Source organism: Chiloscyllium plagiosum, unplaced genomic scaffold (genome assembly GCF_037043375.1).
Source record: "Chiloscyllium plagiosum isolate Xiang-an unplaced genomic scaffold, Cpla_swu_hap1 HiC_scaffold_26, whole genome shotgun sequence".
In the NCBI taxonomy this organism is placed as follows: Eukaryota; Metazoa; Chordata; class Chondrichthyes; order Orectolobiformes; family Hemiscylliidae; genus Chiloscyllium; species Chiloscyllium plagiosum.
In genome coordinates, this window is record NW_028270164.1 from 9,563,785 (window position 1) to 9,580,757 (window position 16,973).

At 43.3% G+C, this 16,973-nt stretch overlaps 1 protein-coding gene across 2 annotated transcripts in view; it reads right to left on the reverse strand.

Moving 5' to 3' along the window:
- Positions 1-16,973, reverse strand: part of cntn2 (contactin 2) — a 234,604-nt gene that overhangs the window by 27,603 nt on the left and 190,028 nt on the right. For both annotated transcript variants that reach the window (XM_043716479.2, XM_087973467.1), the window contains exons 15-16: positions 10,510-10,668; positions 1,829-1,978 (exon numbers count right to left, since the gene is read on the reverse strand). In XM_043716479.2, the coding sequence (XP_043572414.2) occupies positions 1,829-1,978; positions 10,510-10,668 (309 nt within the window). The remainder of the gene's footprint in view (positions 1-1,828; positions 1,979-10,509; positions 10,669-16,973) is intronic.

The following is a 16,973-nucleotide window of genomic DNA, read 5'->3' on the forward strand; positions in this document are numbered from 1 at the left end:
ATTTTTTTATTTATTCATTTTTGGGATGTGGGAGTTGCTGATTGGGCCAACATTTACTGTCCATCCCTAGTTGCCCCTTAAGAAGGTGGGGGTGAGCTGCCTCTTTGAACCGCTGCAGTCCACCTGCAGTGGGTTGATCCACAATGCCCTTAGGGAGGGAATCCCAGGATTCTGACCCAGCAAGAGTGAAGGAACAGCAATATATTTGCAAGTCAGGATGGTGAGTGGCTTGGAGGGGAACTTGCAGGGGGTGGTGCTCCCATGTACCTGCCTCCCTTGTCCTTCTAGATAGAAGTGGTCATGGGCTTGGTGGGCAGCACGGTGGCACAGTGGTTAGCACTGCTGCCTCACAGAGCTAGAGACCTGGGTTCAATTCCCGCCTCAGGCGACTGACTGTGTGGAGTTTGCACGTTCTCCCCGTATCTGCGTGGGTTTCCTCCGGGTGCTCCGGTTTCCTCCCACAGTCCAAAGATGTGCATGTCAGGTGAATTGGCCATGCTAAATTGCCCGTAGTGTTAGGTAAGGGGTAAATGTAGGGGTATGGGTGGGTTGCGCTTCGGCGGGGCGGTGTGGACTTGTTGGGCCGAAGGGCCTGTTTCCACACTGTAAGTAATCTAATCTAATCTAATGGAAGGACAGCATTCTTTGGTGAATTCTGCATATATCTTGTAGATAGTACATACTCTGCTGCTACTTAGCATTGGTGGTGGAGGGAGTGGATGCTTGTGGATGTAACACCACCAAGAGGGCTGCTTTGTCCTGGGTGGTGTCAAAGTTCTTGAGTGTTGTTGGGGTTGCAGCTGACTTGTGCCTTGTAGATGCTGAACAGGCTGTGGGGAGTCAGGAGAAGAGTTTCTTGTCACAGTATTCCCAGCTTCTGACCAGTTTCGCAGCCACTGCATTTATGTGGTGAGTCCAGTTGAGTTTCTGATCAATGATAACTCCCAGGATGTTGATAGAGGGGGATTCAGTGATGGTAACACCACTGAATGTCAAGGGGCGGTGGTTAGATTGTCTCTTGGTGGTGATGGTCATAGCCTGGCATTTGTGTAGTATGAATATTACTTGTCACTTGTCAGACCAAGCCTGGATATTGTCCAGATCTTGCTGCATTTGAATATGGACTGCTTCAATGTCTGAGGATTCAGGAATGATGCTGAACATAGTGCAATCATCAGCGAACATCTCCACTTCTGACCGTAATGATGGAGGGGTCATTGATGAAGCAACTGAAGATGACTGGACTTAGGACATTACCCTGAGGAACTCATACAGAGATGTCCTGGAGCACAGATGACTGGTACAGGGCAAATGTGTATGGCGGGGTCAGAGTGGGGTTTTGTGGTGGGGTGTGAGTGTGTTCAAGGGGTAGGATTAGGGGACATTCATTTCATTATTATCATTGAAGTGAAGCCCCACAGCTTCAAACCAAGCCTTTAAAACAGCCCACGCTGGTGTGTGTGAACCCCAGAGCCTGTCTCTGAAAGATTTCCCAGTTCAGCTGCCCTGACTGCAGCCCACTGCCATTTCTATTCTTGAGCACACTTTGCCTCAAAGTGACTGCGTCAAGCTCCAGGAACTTTACTGACTCCCTCTACCACCTCGGAGATGAAAATCCACCTGAGAGCACTCTCTCTTTCTCTTTCTCTCCACTGATGCTACCTGATCTGCTGAGTTTCCAATTCCCAGCACCTACAGCTTTTTTTTTACCCTTTGTTGCAGAGTGCCAACGGTGGCTGGGGTCCTCCGCGTTTGTATCAAGTTTCTGTAAAAAGCCATTATGGGGTCACAACTGGAGGCTGGTGGTGCCAAAAGCGAGGCTACTTACCAGCTTCTCTGGTGCGTATCGTTTGTGAGGGCAGGCTGGGGTCACCGGTCCCCAGGATGTTCTTCGCGATGACTCGGAATTCATAATCCATCCATGGCGTGAGGTTGATTACCCAGGCTGTCTCCGCATTGCCCTCGATGTGTTGCGGAACTTGTCAGGTGCAGTTCAAAAGGGAAGAGTTAGACATTGGCCACTGCACAAATTGGAACAAAACCTGCATTTCCAGCTTGGGGACACAGCAACCTTCTGGACTCAAAATCGAGTTCAATAACTTTAGGGCTCAAGCTCTCCCGTATCCTTACCCCAATCCCCACACACCAAGCCTTGTTATCACATTGTCTGCTGTTACACACCACCCACTGTTAGCCACTAACAGTCCCCATTAACACCTGTTCACCCTCCGAGCTAGATCACTGCCCACTCTCTCCAACTATTCTCTCTCTCTGGGCTCTATCCCCAATCACCTATCATTTACTCCCTAACCCCCTCCCCCCACCCTATCTTCTGCAATAAAAATGACACTTTCCTAGCTACCATCAGTTCTGAGGAAGGGTCACGGGATCTGAAATGTTAACTCTGATTTCTCTCCGCAGATGTTGCCAACCTTCTGAGCTTTTCCAGCAATTTCTGTTTTTGCTTCTGATTTACAACATCCACGTTACTTTCAGTTTTTACTGAAAACCTGCATCTACTGGTGAACAAATGTCTTCTGAGCCATTAATGAAGAGCAAGATCCCAGTTACTGCTTCTAGTTCGGATCATCTGTGGCTCAGTGGGTAGCCCCCTCGCTTTGGAGCGAGAATGCCATGTGCTCCCCCTCCAGAAAGCTGAGCATTGCATCCAGACTGGCACACCCAGTCGTGGGGTGAGTACCACACTATTGCAGATGCCACCTTCCAAATGATTGATTGAATCGACACTCCAGTTCTCCACTTACGTGGATGTAAGAGATCCTACTGCAAAATTGTGAGGATAAGCAAGGGAATTCTCTCTGGGGTCCCCGGCCTCCAACCAAAAAAAAACATGGCATTGCTAGTTGTTGGACCTTGTTGTGTGCAATTTGACTGCTCATTTTCCTACATTGCATTTCACATTGACTGCACTTCAGAAGGCACTTAAATGACTGACAAGGGCTGCGGGATACTCTGAGGCTGTGAACGGCGCTACACAAATGCAAGCCACTCTGTTGCCTGTCAAAGCTGCTACCACTATGGGCTACATCTGCCAGGAACCCCCTTCCCCTTCATGGCCAAATGCTCCTGAAGAGCATGTAGGTGGGAAGGCCAGGACAGCAGAGAGGTGGGGTTGGGTTTAGCTGCAATGCCTACACTTGGTGATCAGTTCTCAGCGCTTACATCCAAATTTTATCTCCTTGGGGCAATTTGTTCATGGGGCTAAAACCCCAGGATGTCTTTGGCACTAGGGGCCAGGGAAATGTCAACTTGAATGGAGTGGGGAGGTGGGTGGGGGGATTGGGGGGGGGAGGTGGAGGTGGGAGTTGAGAGGGGAGGTGAGCAGATGTGTGTTCCCTAGGAATATCACAGTCAGTGATTTTCACAAACGGTGAAAACAGCTAACTGTGCCACGAACAATATGTGACTGCGTACTGTGCCGCACAGACACACTGCACATTTTTTTCAGCTGAACGAGTATTGGAGTTGCAGTGGGCGGAAAGATGCACAATATTTATCATGTGGATAATCAAATTTGCAAAAGTGTGAAAGTGAACTGCAACATTTAACTTCTTAACTTTGTTTTCCTTATTTTTCTGTAACTCAGTACCTTTGTGCCCGAAATGGTGTTGTAGTGACAACTTGCAAACTTTTCATTATACTTCTGTGAGTACATGTAAGAATAAAGCTAATTCAATTCAATTTTACTTCAACAAACTCAGAGAACACTAGAGAAACCCAGCAGGTCTGGCTGCATCTGTGGACTGAGAAATGGAATTAATTTTTCTAGGTCTTCTTCAGACGTGCAGCATTCTTTCAGCATTCCACAACATAGAACATAGAACAGTACAGCACAGTATAGGCCCTTCAGCCCTTGATGTTGTGCCAACCTTCTATCCTACCCTCAAATCAAAATAACCTACATACCCTTCATCTTACTATCATCCATGTGCCTCTCCAAGAGTCACTTAAATGTCCCTAATGTCTCTGACTCCACTACCACCGCTGGCAGTGAATTCCATGCACCCACCACTCTCTGTGTAAAGACCTGACCTCTGACATCTCCCCTAAACCTTCCTCCAATCACCTTAAAATTATGTCCCCTCATGATAGCCATTCTCTGTGTTAAGTTCCCATTTCTAGCATTGGCAGTATTTTGAATTGAATTGAATTTATTGTCACGTGTATACTGAGACACAGTGAAAAGCTTTGTTTTGCGAGCAATACAGGCAGATCAGAGTTAAGTAGCATAGGTAAGTAAATATTAGGTAAACAGCAGCAAAAACAAAAACACAGGTAGAGGTGAGTGTTAAGAGTTTGTGAGTCCATTCAGTATTTTAACAACAGTAAGGTAGAAACTGTTTTAAACCGGCTGGTGCGTGTGCTCAGGCGTCTGTACCTTCTCCCTGATAGTAGAGGTTGTAGAAAAGCAATGCCAGGGTGGGATGGATCTTTGAGAATGCTGGCAATGATTTTACTGGACATTGCTAACTACCTGCCCCAGTTCCATTGAGACACCTTGTGTGCCTGCAGTGAGAGACAGTTCCAATTGATTCAGGGTTCCGCATTCTGATGTTAGGCTCCGATTTTCAAAAATAAAATGGGGGCCTTATTTGCCAAAAACCAGCGACTCAAAAAGTGTCAGTTCAGAAAGGTGAGGCCACAATTGGAGTATTGTGTGCAGTTCTGGTCAGCACATCACAGGAAGGTCAGAACTGCTCTGGAGAGAGTGCAGAAATGATTTACCAGAATGTTGCCAGAGCTGGAGAATTGTATGTAGGAGGAGTGATTGGAGAGGTCAGGGTCATTTTCCTTGGAACAGAGAAGGCTGAGGGTTGAAACGATTGAGGTCTTGGATTCATACAGGATGAAAATAGACCTTTTGGTCCAACCAGTCCATGCTGACAATGTTCCCAAACTAAACTAGTCCCACCTGCCTGCACTTTGCCCATATTCCTCCAAATATTTCCTATTCACATACTTGTCTAAATGTCTTTTAAATGTTGTAACTGTACCTGCATCCACCACTTCCTTTGGAAATTCATTCCACACACAAATCACTGTCTGTGTAAAAAGATGTCCCTCATATATTTTTAAAATTTCCATTTCCAGCAACGTCCTAATAAATCTGGTTTATTAATATCCTTCCTATAACAGGGTGTCCAAAACTGCACACACTACTCCAGAAGAGTAGACAAGAGCAACCTGTTTCCCTTGGCAGAGAGTTCAAAAACCAAGGGTCAGAGATTCACACTGAATGGCAGAAGGATTAGAGAGACTTGAGGAAAAACTTTCTTACACAGAGGGTGGTGGGTGTCTGGAATTTGCTGCCTGAGTTGCTGAGACCCTAAACTCTTTCAAATAGTACCTGGATCTGCACCTTAAGTGCTTTACACTGCAGGGCTATGGGCCGTGTGCAGGAAGATGGGATTAGAAAGGTTATTGGGATGTCTTTGTGTTAGCATAAACCAGTTGGGCCAAATGACCACCTAACCCTAACCATATCGCTTCTAATAGTTCCATGCCTCTAGTTGCCAGGAATGTAATGCAGGGAAAGATGGGGAGGCACATGTGTGGTGTTTCAACTACTTGATGGGCAGGAGGCATTGACAAACCTCAGTAGGTGCATTCCTGGAGGTTTCATCACATGCCCTCAAAACAACTTCCCTTCCCTCTCAGGAATTGTTGGAGAAACTCAAGTTTGGCAGCAACAATGGAGAGAAAGCAAAGTTAATGTTTCGAGTCCAACAACGCTTTTTCCTTTCCCTATGTCTGCATCAATAAAAGAAAGGGATTTATATCATGTTTCTTCGTAACCATCGAATGTCTCTAAGAGCTTTACAACCAATTAAGCACATTTGAAGAGTAATCACTGTTGTAATTTGGGAAACACTGCAGTCAATTTGTGCTCAGCCAAGAATCCACTGTTCAGCTGCCACTCCTCCGACCTAGCTTACTGCATCCGGTGATCCCAATGTGGTCTTCTCGATATCGGTGAGACCAAACGTAAACTATGGGCATATTTCGCTGAGCATCTCAGCTGGGCCCTCAGGGGCTGACCTGACCTTCCAGTCACCGCCCACGTCAATTCCCCTTCCCACTCCCTCTCTGATCTGACCATCCCTGGCCTCCTCCATTGCCACAGCGAATCAGACCGCAAATTGGTGGAACAACACCATATCTTCCGCCTGGACAGCCTGCAGCCCGGAAGACTCTTGATTGAATTCTCAAATTTCAATTAACCTTCCAACCCATCCCCCGATTTCCTTTCCAGCCCCTCCTCCTCGTACCATTCCTCTGACCACCCCTTCCTTCCAGCCACCAACCAGGTTAATTCCTCCCATTGACCAACCGGGCTACACTCTCTACCTGTGTTCATCCCGCCCATTCATCCGTCTCCCCACCCAAAACCCTCCCCAACACACCCGCCCCTTTATCTGCAGCTGACCTTACACCTACCCCCCCAGTCCTGAGGAAGGGTTATGCCCGAAACATTGACTTCTCTACCTCCTGATGCTGCCTGGCTTGCCGTGTTTTTCCAGCTTCCTGCTTGTTTACTTTGGATTCCAGCATCTGTTTCTAACTAAGAATCCACAGACAGCAATATGATAACATAAGAACACATAGACAGTGTGGTTAAGTAGGCATTTAGCATGCTTGCCTTCATTGCTCAGACTTTTGAGTAAAGGAGTTGGGATGTCATATTGAGGTTGTACAGGACTTTGGTGAGACCTCTTCTAGAGTACTGTGTCCAGTTCTGGTCGCCCTGTTATAGGAAGAATATTATTAAGCTGGAGAAAATATTTACTAGGATGTTGCTGGGAATGAAGGGATTGAGTTATAAGGAGAGGTTGAACAGGCTGGGATTTTTTTCACTGGAGCATAGGAGATTGAGGTTTATAAAATCATGAGGGGTATAAATAAAGAGAGTGGCAGGTGTATTTTCCCGAGGGTGGGGTATTTCAAGACGGGGCATTATATTTTTAAGGTGAGAGGAGACAGGTGTAAAAAAACATGAGAGGCAACTATTTTGCAGACACTGTAGTTTGTGTGTGCAATGAATTTTCAGAGGAAGAGGTGGATGCAGATACAGTTACAATGTTTAAAAGACATTTGGATAAGTTCATAAATAGGAAATGTTTGGAGGGATATAGGCCAAGTTCAGGCAGTGGGGAATGGTTTAGTTTCGGAACATGGTCGGTATGGACTGATTGGACCAAAGGGTCTCTTTCGATGCTGTCTGACTCTATAATTCGATGACTATAAGAAATAGTAGCAAGTTAGGTCCTTCATCCCCTCAAGCCCACCCTACCCCACCATTCCATAAGATCATGGCTGATCTGTCCCAGGCTTCGACTCCTCTACTATGAAAGCTCCTCATAGCCTTCAACTCCTCGATAGTTCAAAAATCTAACGCCCTCCTTTTTAAATACTACCAGTGATCTAACCTCCACAGCTCTCCAGGGTACAGAGTCCCAGATATTCATTACTCTCTGGGAGATGAAATTCCTTCACATCTCACTTTGAAAATAACATCCCTTATTCTGTAACTACATCCCAAGAGAGTTCAAGAGAGTCCGACTAGTGGAAACATCTACCCTGCCGAAATCCCTCAGGATGGTCGGATATTTATTTTTATAATTCTGGATAAATATTGGAATGGACACTGGGGATAACTCCCCTGTTCGTCTGGCATCAGTGGGATCTTTTATATCTGAGCAGGCAGATGGGGTCTTGGTTTAACGTGTCATCTGAAAAATCACAACTCCAACATTGCGGCCTGCTCTCATTGCTGGGGTGGTGGTGGTGTAGTGCTAACATCACTGGACCAGTGATCCCCACTGGAAGAGGCCTCACCAAAGTCCTGTACAACCTCAATATGACATCCCAACTCCTTTACTCAAAGGTCTGAGCAAAGAAGGCAAGCATGCTAAATGACTACTTAACCACACTGTCTACAGTGACGCAAACTTCAAAGAATTATGTACCTGAATCTCTCGGTCTTTCTGCTCTGCAACGCTGCCCAAATTCAACATGGATGCATAACCATTGTTGTACAACCCAATCAATTCATTAACTTCTTCTGTGGAAGGAAGTCTGGTCTACTTTTGACTTCAGACCCACAGCAATGTGGTTGCCTCTTTGGGCAAATATGAGTGGACAATAAACACTGGCCCAGCCAATGACACCCACAATCTCATTGACACATTACAAAAAAAAGGTTATTGCAGAAGTGTTACTGTACAGAAGGAGGTCATCCTATCTACACCAGTGCTTCAACTGAGCATCATTATCCAGTGCTCATTTCTTGCTTTGTCCCCATACCTTTACACGTTATCTCTAACCAGCCTTGGATTATGTATCTGGAGAGGGGCTTCAGTGGGCACAAACTGAGCCATAGCTTTCAAATCAAATGACGTGTTGAAACAAAATTAGAACATAAATGGGTCTTTCACTGCCCTTAATTCTGCAAGCCCTTTAATTTTTCTCTGGGTTCTTGGTTGTAGCAGTTGCCTGGTGATTAACCTTCAGTGTGTGGAATCTGTAAGGCAATCTGGGAGTGCTGTGTAGGCTGGGTTTGCTGCCTCAGCCCACACATTCGCCCGAGGTCTGGGAATCCTTGAACATTCTCCTGCATCTGAAAGTTCAATATCTTCATGAGATGCAACACCAGCAGAACAAAAAAAAAACAAACAGCATTCTCCTCCTCCGCACTGCCACCCACAGCCAATTATTCCAGATAAAAGAAAGGTCTACTTTCCCAACAAGCTGCTCCTGGTAAATTTTGCTTTGGTCTTTTGTGTGGATCAGCTAGAAATCTTGCTGTGGTGAATTTAAAATGATTGATTTCAGTAATCTCTCTCCACCCCACCTCCACAACCATGCTGGTTGTTGGCAGTACGGTGCAGTCACTGGGAAAATTCATAACACATTTGCACTTGAAGTCTCAACAGTGTGGAGGGTGGACTTGGCAGTCCCTTTATGAGAAATGAAACCACCACAAGTACAATCAAAAACAAAAAAGAGACTAACTTAATCTTCTGAAAACAAAAATAAAATCCATAGATGCTGCCTGATCTGCTGCGATTTCCAGCATTTTTTGTTTTCAATACTTTTCCAGCAACTGTAGTAATCTTTTTGCAGTTATTGAAGAACTTGAAAAAGATGATTCTCCTAAGAGATTAGGCAAAAGGATCAGATTCTCCTCTTTTGTTTCAATTCCAACTTTTAATTTCAGACTTCTCATGAGTACTTAAAACAAAATGTGTTTTATGCATCCTTCACATTGCACAGTATAACACAACCAATCATTAATAGATCCTGTATTCCCAATTCTTTTCAAGTAATTTTTTCCACATGCAAAAATAATACAAAAGTGATTAAAGACAAAATTACCATCTGTATTCTGATAACACACTATCCCATTTTTTAATTTTAACCCAAGTTGCTCCACTTTGAAGATATCTAATCATTTCTTCGGGTTAGAACTTTTCTAGGTGAAATAATCTGACAATTGATAGCTTGTCTCAATCTGTTTTATTTAGCAATCTCTTTTCTTTCCAACAATTCCTTCACAATGGCAAGGTCAGTCCATAACATTTTTCTCCATGACATCCTTTTCTACTGGTAAGAAGTTACACGATACCAGGTTTATTTGAAGTCACAATTTTTTGGAGCACTGCTCCTTCATGAGGTGAAGTGACGAAGGAGCAGCGGTCCGAAAGCTTGTGGTTTCAAATAAACCTGTTGGACTATAACCTGGTGTCATGTGACTTCTGACTTTGTCCACCCCAGTCCAACACGGCACCTCTACATCATGGTTTCTATGAGTGACAGTGTTGCAGCTGCTAAAGTGCTTTTAACTATACTTTTTTTTTATTTTCTTGGTTTCCCAAGTCAATGGACAACTTTTATTTTTCGTTCCCTTAAATAATATGACGAATACCTATTTAAAAGTCTCATGTGTGAAACATTGCTAAAAATGATTAACTTCATATTTTTTGGATTGCCAAAGCTGGAAGTGTGGGTGCACCTTTCCCTGAATTAAAATTAAAATTAAAATTCAGTAACATTTTATTTCTTCTGAGAATTTGCCTCTATAACCAAGGTTAATAGATTTCAAGCCAATGGACAAGACTGAAAACAGGAGATGTATCTTTTCTTTTAGAACATATTGATTTCCTCAACCTCACACCTTTCATCCCATACCCACTGTCCCTGCTGTCCCCTACATGTGGATTCCTTTTAATCAACCTTTTCAGAGATAGACCTTCAGGTTCAGAGGTAGAGACATTATCACAGCACCACAACAGCCCTGCCTCTATGGATGTAATTAATAACCATCATCTGTCTCTCCTAATCTTAAGTAAAGACATTAACAAACTTAACAATGTGACTAATAAAACATTAACGCGTTTGCCTTTGTCTCTGAAAAATGAATACAAATAGTATCGTCACCCCCAAAGCCTTTAAACAGGGAAAATATATCTAGTACAGTGCTGGCTGTACCTGTTCTGACAGTCTTCCATTCATCAGAGAGTGATGTCCTGGCTTGTATTATGTACTTGCCAATTGGACTGTGGTTATCATAGCCTCTGCTCCAACTCAGCAGCACCGAACTATCGTTAATTTCTTTCACCACAACACCTCCTGGAGGACCGGGTGGACCTGGAAAACAACAATATCTTGCATTTATATAGTGCCTTTAATGTCCAAAAGCCTCTTGACAAGAGAATTACTAGACAAAATTTGACACTGAGATACAACAGCATATATCAAGCTAGGTGACCAAAAATATGGACAAAGAGGTGGGTTTTAAGGAATTTCTCATAGGCAGAAAGTTTTAGAGTGGAGACTTCTAGATGCATTGGCAGCCAATGGTGGGAATGACTACAATCGGAGGTGCTCAAGAAGCCAAACTTGGAGGAACACAGAGAGCTTGGTGGGTTGTGATGCTGGAGGGGGATATAGGGATAGAGAATGATAAGGGACTTGGAAATGAAAATGAGAATTTTAGGGGGGGGGCATTTCAGAGCTTAGGCATGAGAATTTACAATCATTGATGCAAGCATATCTAGAATTGGAAAAGATATTAGATATCTTGGAACAACTGCACTGGGATGCAAGCAAGAGACAAAATATAATCTTCTAGAATGTGGTTGGGGAATGAAGATTTAACTTTGGGGTTGGAAGAAATAAGTATAATTGCACAGGAACAGGCTGAAACAATGAGCCTATCATTTCTCTGTGAAATATTTGGTATCTGGCATTTACAATGTTCTTTTTTTTGTCAGCCTTAGGTTTGTAGAATCTTACAGCACAAAAATGGGCCATTAGGCTTATAATGTGTTTGTTGATCTGTTAAAATAGCTGTTTAATTTGGTCCCAAATCCCTATTTATGTACCATAACTGTGCAAATTAGTCCCTTTTGAAATCTCTTTGTTTCATGAAAGATGCAATGGAATAGTACATCACATTTTTAGTTTGCTTGAAAAATTAACAGAAAATTTTGCTGCACCTTCCCACTAATTCTTTTGCCAATTATTTTGAACTCACCCTCATGAAACGTGATTTATGTGCTTTCAAACGAAATTCAACATTAAGTAGACCTTTCCTTTTTATGCTGTAAATTTTGGAAACCCACATTTTCCAGCCTGCTGTATTTATTTGCATACTGAAATATTCATAATTATGCAATCATGTTATTACTTTAGCCTTTATTTTTTATCTTAATGCTTGTGTATAACTAGGTTGCGAATTCTGATAGCTTGTTTTAATTGCATCATCATTATAAACTGGCCCCAACTGACCCGTTATCAATGGAAAAGTCAGATCCCAGACAGTGCCCTAGCTTGGTAGATCATGACTTTCCTTCATTTGGTTTTAATGAAGTGGTCTCTTGCTGAAACAAAAGCACACAATGCAATAGATTTTGCTTCAATATCAAAACTGAAGATTTTTTTTACAAAATAAACAAAGATAAAATAGAACAATCCAAACCCTCTGTGTTTAGTACAAGTTCAAAGGTTTTAAACACACTGTGAAAGTAAAGTCCAATTAATCCCAAAATACTCCTTTACAAATCGATAAGAAACAAACGATTTTTATATAGCACATAAAACAAACCTCGTACCTCTCAAATTGTCCAAAGTACCTCTCATATCGTGCTCATAGCAGTCCTCCTGAGTCTAACACCTCTATAGGGTTATGTCACTCAGGACTTCAAACTGGAACTGCAATAGTTTCTTCCTGGGGCTCGGATACACATGAGCTTCACTGCATTTTGCTGAAACAACCAAATCTGGAGTTGTATCTGGTCTGGAACCAACACCAACTCTTTATTCTAAAAACCTAACTTAAGGGGAGGAGATAGAGTTATTTATATTAGTGCTAGTCTATTAATCCAGAGATCCAGGTAATTCCCAGGTTCAAATTCCACCATGGTAGCTGGTGGAAATTGACTTAATTAAAATCTGGAAGTTAGCGTCCAATGGTTACAATAATTGTTGGGAAAACCCAGCTGAAAATCTGCCATCCTACATGCAACTCCAGACCCACTGCAACATAATGGACACTTAACTGCTCCACAAGCAATTGGCGAAGGGCAGAAAATGCTGGCCCAGCCAGTGATGCCGATATTCTCGGAATGCATTCAAAAAACTACATCTGTAGAGTCAGAGGAGGTAGGTTCCAAACTAAGATGAGGAGAAACTATTTCTCTCAGAGGGTTTTGAGTCTGTGGAACTCAGAGCGCAGTGGAGATAGAATCAATCAACAGGTTCAATAAATAAATAAATATGTTTCTAATGAAAAGCAGGATAAAGGGCTATGGAGAGCAGGCAAGAGAGTGGAGCTGAGACCAGGATAAGGTCAGCCAGGAGCATGTTAAATGGTGGTGTGGAATGCTTTACCTGCTAATGTAGTCAACTCAGCCACATTAGGGAGATTTAAACAATTCTTAGATAAGCACATGGATGATTTTGGGGTAGTGTAGGGGGACGAGCTGAGAATAGTTGGGCGGCATGGTGGCTCAGTGGTTAGCACTGCTGCCTCACAGCACCAGGGTCCCAGGTTCAATTCCAGCCTCGGGTGACTGACTGTGTGGAGTTTGCACATTCTCCCCGTGTCTGCGTGGGTTTCCTCCGGTTACCTCCCACAGTCTAAAGATGTGCAGTTCAGGTGAATTGGCCATGTTAAATTGTCTATAGTGTTAGGTACATTAGTCAGAGGGAAATGGGTCTGGGTGGGTTACTCTTCGGAGGGTCAGTGTGGACTTGTTGGGCTGAAAGGCCTGTTTCCACACTGTAGGGAATCTAATCTAATAGTTCACAGGTCGGTGCAACATCGAGGGCCAAGGGCCGTGTTCTGCGCTGTATTGTTCTATGTTCTATGGTGTGAGTTTGAAGAGCTGAATTGCTTATTCATATGTCTCTATGTCATGTTCCAATTTGTTACCCATCCTTATTTACCCTTGAACCAAATAGCTTGCCAGGGCCATTTCAGAGGGCATTTAGAGTTAACAGCATTCCTGTGGGTCTGGATTATATGTAGGCCAGACCAGGTAAGGACAGCAGATTTTCTTTTATAACAGACAATAGTGACAGATTTTTACAATTAGTAGTAGTTATAATGGTCACCATCACTGAGACTAGCTGTCAATTCCAGAATTATTAATTGAATCCCATTAAAAACAAACTTCCCTAGTTGTTCTTGAACCATGTCCAAGTGGGGAAATGGGGAGATACGCATTCTGACAGGAAGAACAGAAGAGCTGAATATTATTTAAATGGGGAACAACTGCAGAAATCTGTTGGTAGAGGGATTTGGGGATATCCTCATGCATGAATCATAACATTAAGTGGGTAACAGGGAAGGTTCATTGAATGTTGACCTTTATTTCAAAGGAAATGGATTATTAAAGTTGAGAAGTTTTGCTGATATTATTCAAAATACAAGTCAGACCACAGTGGGAACACTGTGAACAGTTTTGGGGTCCTTATCCACTGGAGACAGTCCAGAGAAGGTTCACTTGGTTGACTCCAGGTAAAAAGGGATTTTGTTCTGAGGAGGGGTAGAGTAATTGGGACTGTACTTATTGGAGTTTCGGAAAATAACAGGAGACCTTATTCAAATAGATAACATTCTTTAGGGGGTTGACAGAGCAGGTGCAGAAAGGTTATTTCTCCTCGTGGGAGACCTGAAGGCATAATCTCAGAGTGAGGAGTGACCCACTTAAGATAGAGATGATGAGGAATTTCTTCTCTCAGTGAATCTGTGGAATTCTTTACCACAGAGGGCTGTTGAGGCTGGGTCATTAAGTTTCTTCAAGGCTGAGAGAAGTAGATTTTTAATCAGTAAGGGAATCATGGGTTATGGGGAAAAGGCAGGAAAGTACAGTTGAGGACTATTAGATCTCACTGAGTGGCAGAGCAGACGCAATGGACTGAGTGGCCTCCTTCTGCTTCGATGTCTTATGCTCTTGTGTTACCAATGGGTAGTTGCATGGTCTGGATTGGCATCAAGATTTCCTAGATCTGTTTGGAGATTTGACTGTGTTACCAACTGCCCCAGCTCATTGGACATGCAATAGGTGCATCACCACAGCCAGCCCCCTCCCATAAGCCAATGGGAGAGCAGAAGCACTCTCCACTACATAATTGGAAGATTGATTGAATATCCGTCAAATAGCCTTTCTCTCTAACTACGCTCCAAGAGTTTTAACACTCATAAACGGAGGAGCTCAAAAATGTAAGCAAAATTTAATTTTTTAAATTGATTCTTTTAAAACTTTTCCTGGAATGGCTACAGCACATAAAGTTCATTCGGGTCATTGTATCCATTGTGGCTCTCTGCCACAGCACCTCGTCTATTCCCAAACTTCTACTGTAAACCCCTGTAAATCCTTTCACAATAGACAATGGTCATTTGAAGGACTTGACTGAAGTTACCCCCACCACATTCTCAGATATTCCAGATCCCGAACACTCACTGCAAAAATAAAATTCTTCCTTGTCGCTTTTGTTTCTTTTGCTAATCACCTTAAACGCTTGTTCTCTGACTCTTGTTTATTTTGCCACAGAATGCTGTTGAGGTCAGGTCATTGAGTATATTTTAGACTGAGAGAGACAGGGTCTTGAATACCAAGGGATCAAGGGTTATGGGGAGAAAGCGGGAGATTGGGGTTGAGAAACTCGTCAGTCATGATGGAATGACAGAGCAGACTTGATGGGCTGAATGGTCTAATTTCTGCTCCTGTATTTTATGGGAACATTTTTTCCCTATACACACAGTCCAAAACCCTCATGATTTTGAACATCTCTCATCAAATCTGCTCTATCATCGAAGATGAACATCATCAGTCTTAGCAATCTATCCACATGAGTGAAATTTCTCATCCCTGAAACCATCCTTGTGAATCACCTCTGCACCCTCTCTAATGTCTTAAAACGTTCTTGGTATATAAAGTTAGACACAATCTTCCAGTTGATGCTGAACCAATGAGTTTTAAAGGTTCACTATAAAATCCTTGCTTTTGAAAGCTTTACCCAACTTGCCCCCCCCCTCATGGGAAATGCAGGATTACAGAAATTGGAGGGGGGGGGAGGGTAAACGAGGGGGATGGTGGTATCTGGGTAGAATACTCTTCAGAGGGTCAGTGTTGACTTGATGGGCCAAATGGCTTGCTTTCACACTATAGGGCTTCTACAAAATCACATTTTAACTTAAATTTCTTTTAAAGCTTTTGTTTAGGCGACAGTGGCTTTTTAAACCCCCTTTCTCATGGGACACATCATTGGTTCATTAATAGGTATACCCCCAGCTCTCTGTGCTCCTGCAACCTTTAAAATTGTACCCTTTACATTGCCTCTCCTCATTCTTGCTAACAAATTGCAACACTCCAGACTTCTCTGCATTAAATTAACCTCTCACCATAATGCAAGAGTGTCTCACCAGCCTGCTTATGTCTTCTTTCATTTTATCATCACCCTGCTCATAGTTCACAATATTTCCATGTTTTGTGTGCTCAGCGAATGTGAAATTGTATCCTGCACGCCTACTTAGTTTATTAATGTCAGCCAAGAAAAGCAGTCGCCCCCAGGGGAACATATTATTATAACCTTGTCCAGAACCGTCTCTGCGACTCTCCACTTTCTGTTCTTCAGCCAACTCCATACCCAAGCTCCCTTTCATTCCACGTGCTTTAAGCAAACAAAAAACCAAATCTATAAAGTGTGGAAACAGGCCATTCAGCCGAATAAGTCCAAACTGACCCTCTGAAGAACATCCCACTCAGACACCTACCATATTCCCTGTAACCCTGACCAATGTTCTGTACAGGTGCATCATGTTATGCCAACTCCTATACTCAATGTTGTGACCAATAAAGGTAAGTGCGCCAAATGCCTTCTTTACCACCCTGTCTACCTGCAAATCCACTTTCAAGGAACCGCGCATCTGCACCCCAAAGTCTCTTTGTTTGATAACACTCCTTTTAACACCCTACCATTACCATACATTCCCCAAGCTTCTGATGAAGGACTTTTGCCCGAAACATTGATTTTCCTGCTCCTCGGATGCTGCCTGACCTGCTGTGCTTTTCCAGCACCACTCTAATCTTAACATGCATTCCCCATGCACCTAACCTACCCATCCCGAACATAATGGGTAATTTAGCATGGCCAATCCACCTAACTTGTACATTTTTGGACTGTGAGAGAAAACCCATGCAGACACAGGGAGAATGTGCAAACTCCACACAGACAGTGGCCCAAGGCTGGAATGTGAACTGGGTCCCTGACACTGTGAGGCAGCAGCCTTAACCATTGAGCCACCGTGCCTTTAACAAATCTGTAACGGCTCTCCTTAATTAATACTGGGATTATTTATTCTGGGATTCCTTCCTGAACTGTACGTGCCACAAGACATTATTCTTTCAATCCTGTTGACTCCCAGATGATCCTGCGGAGTTGGC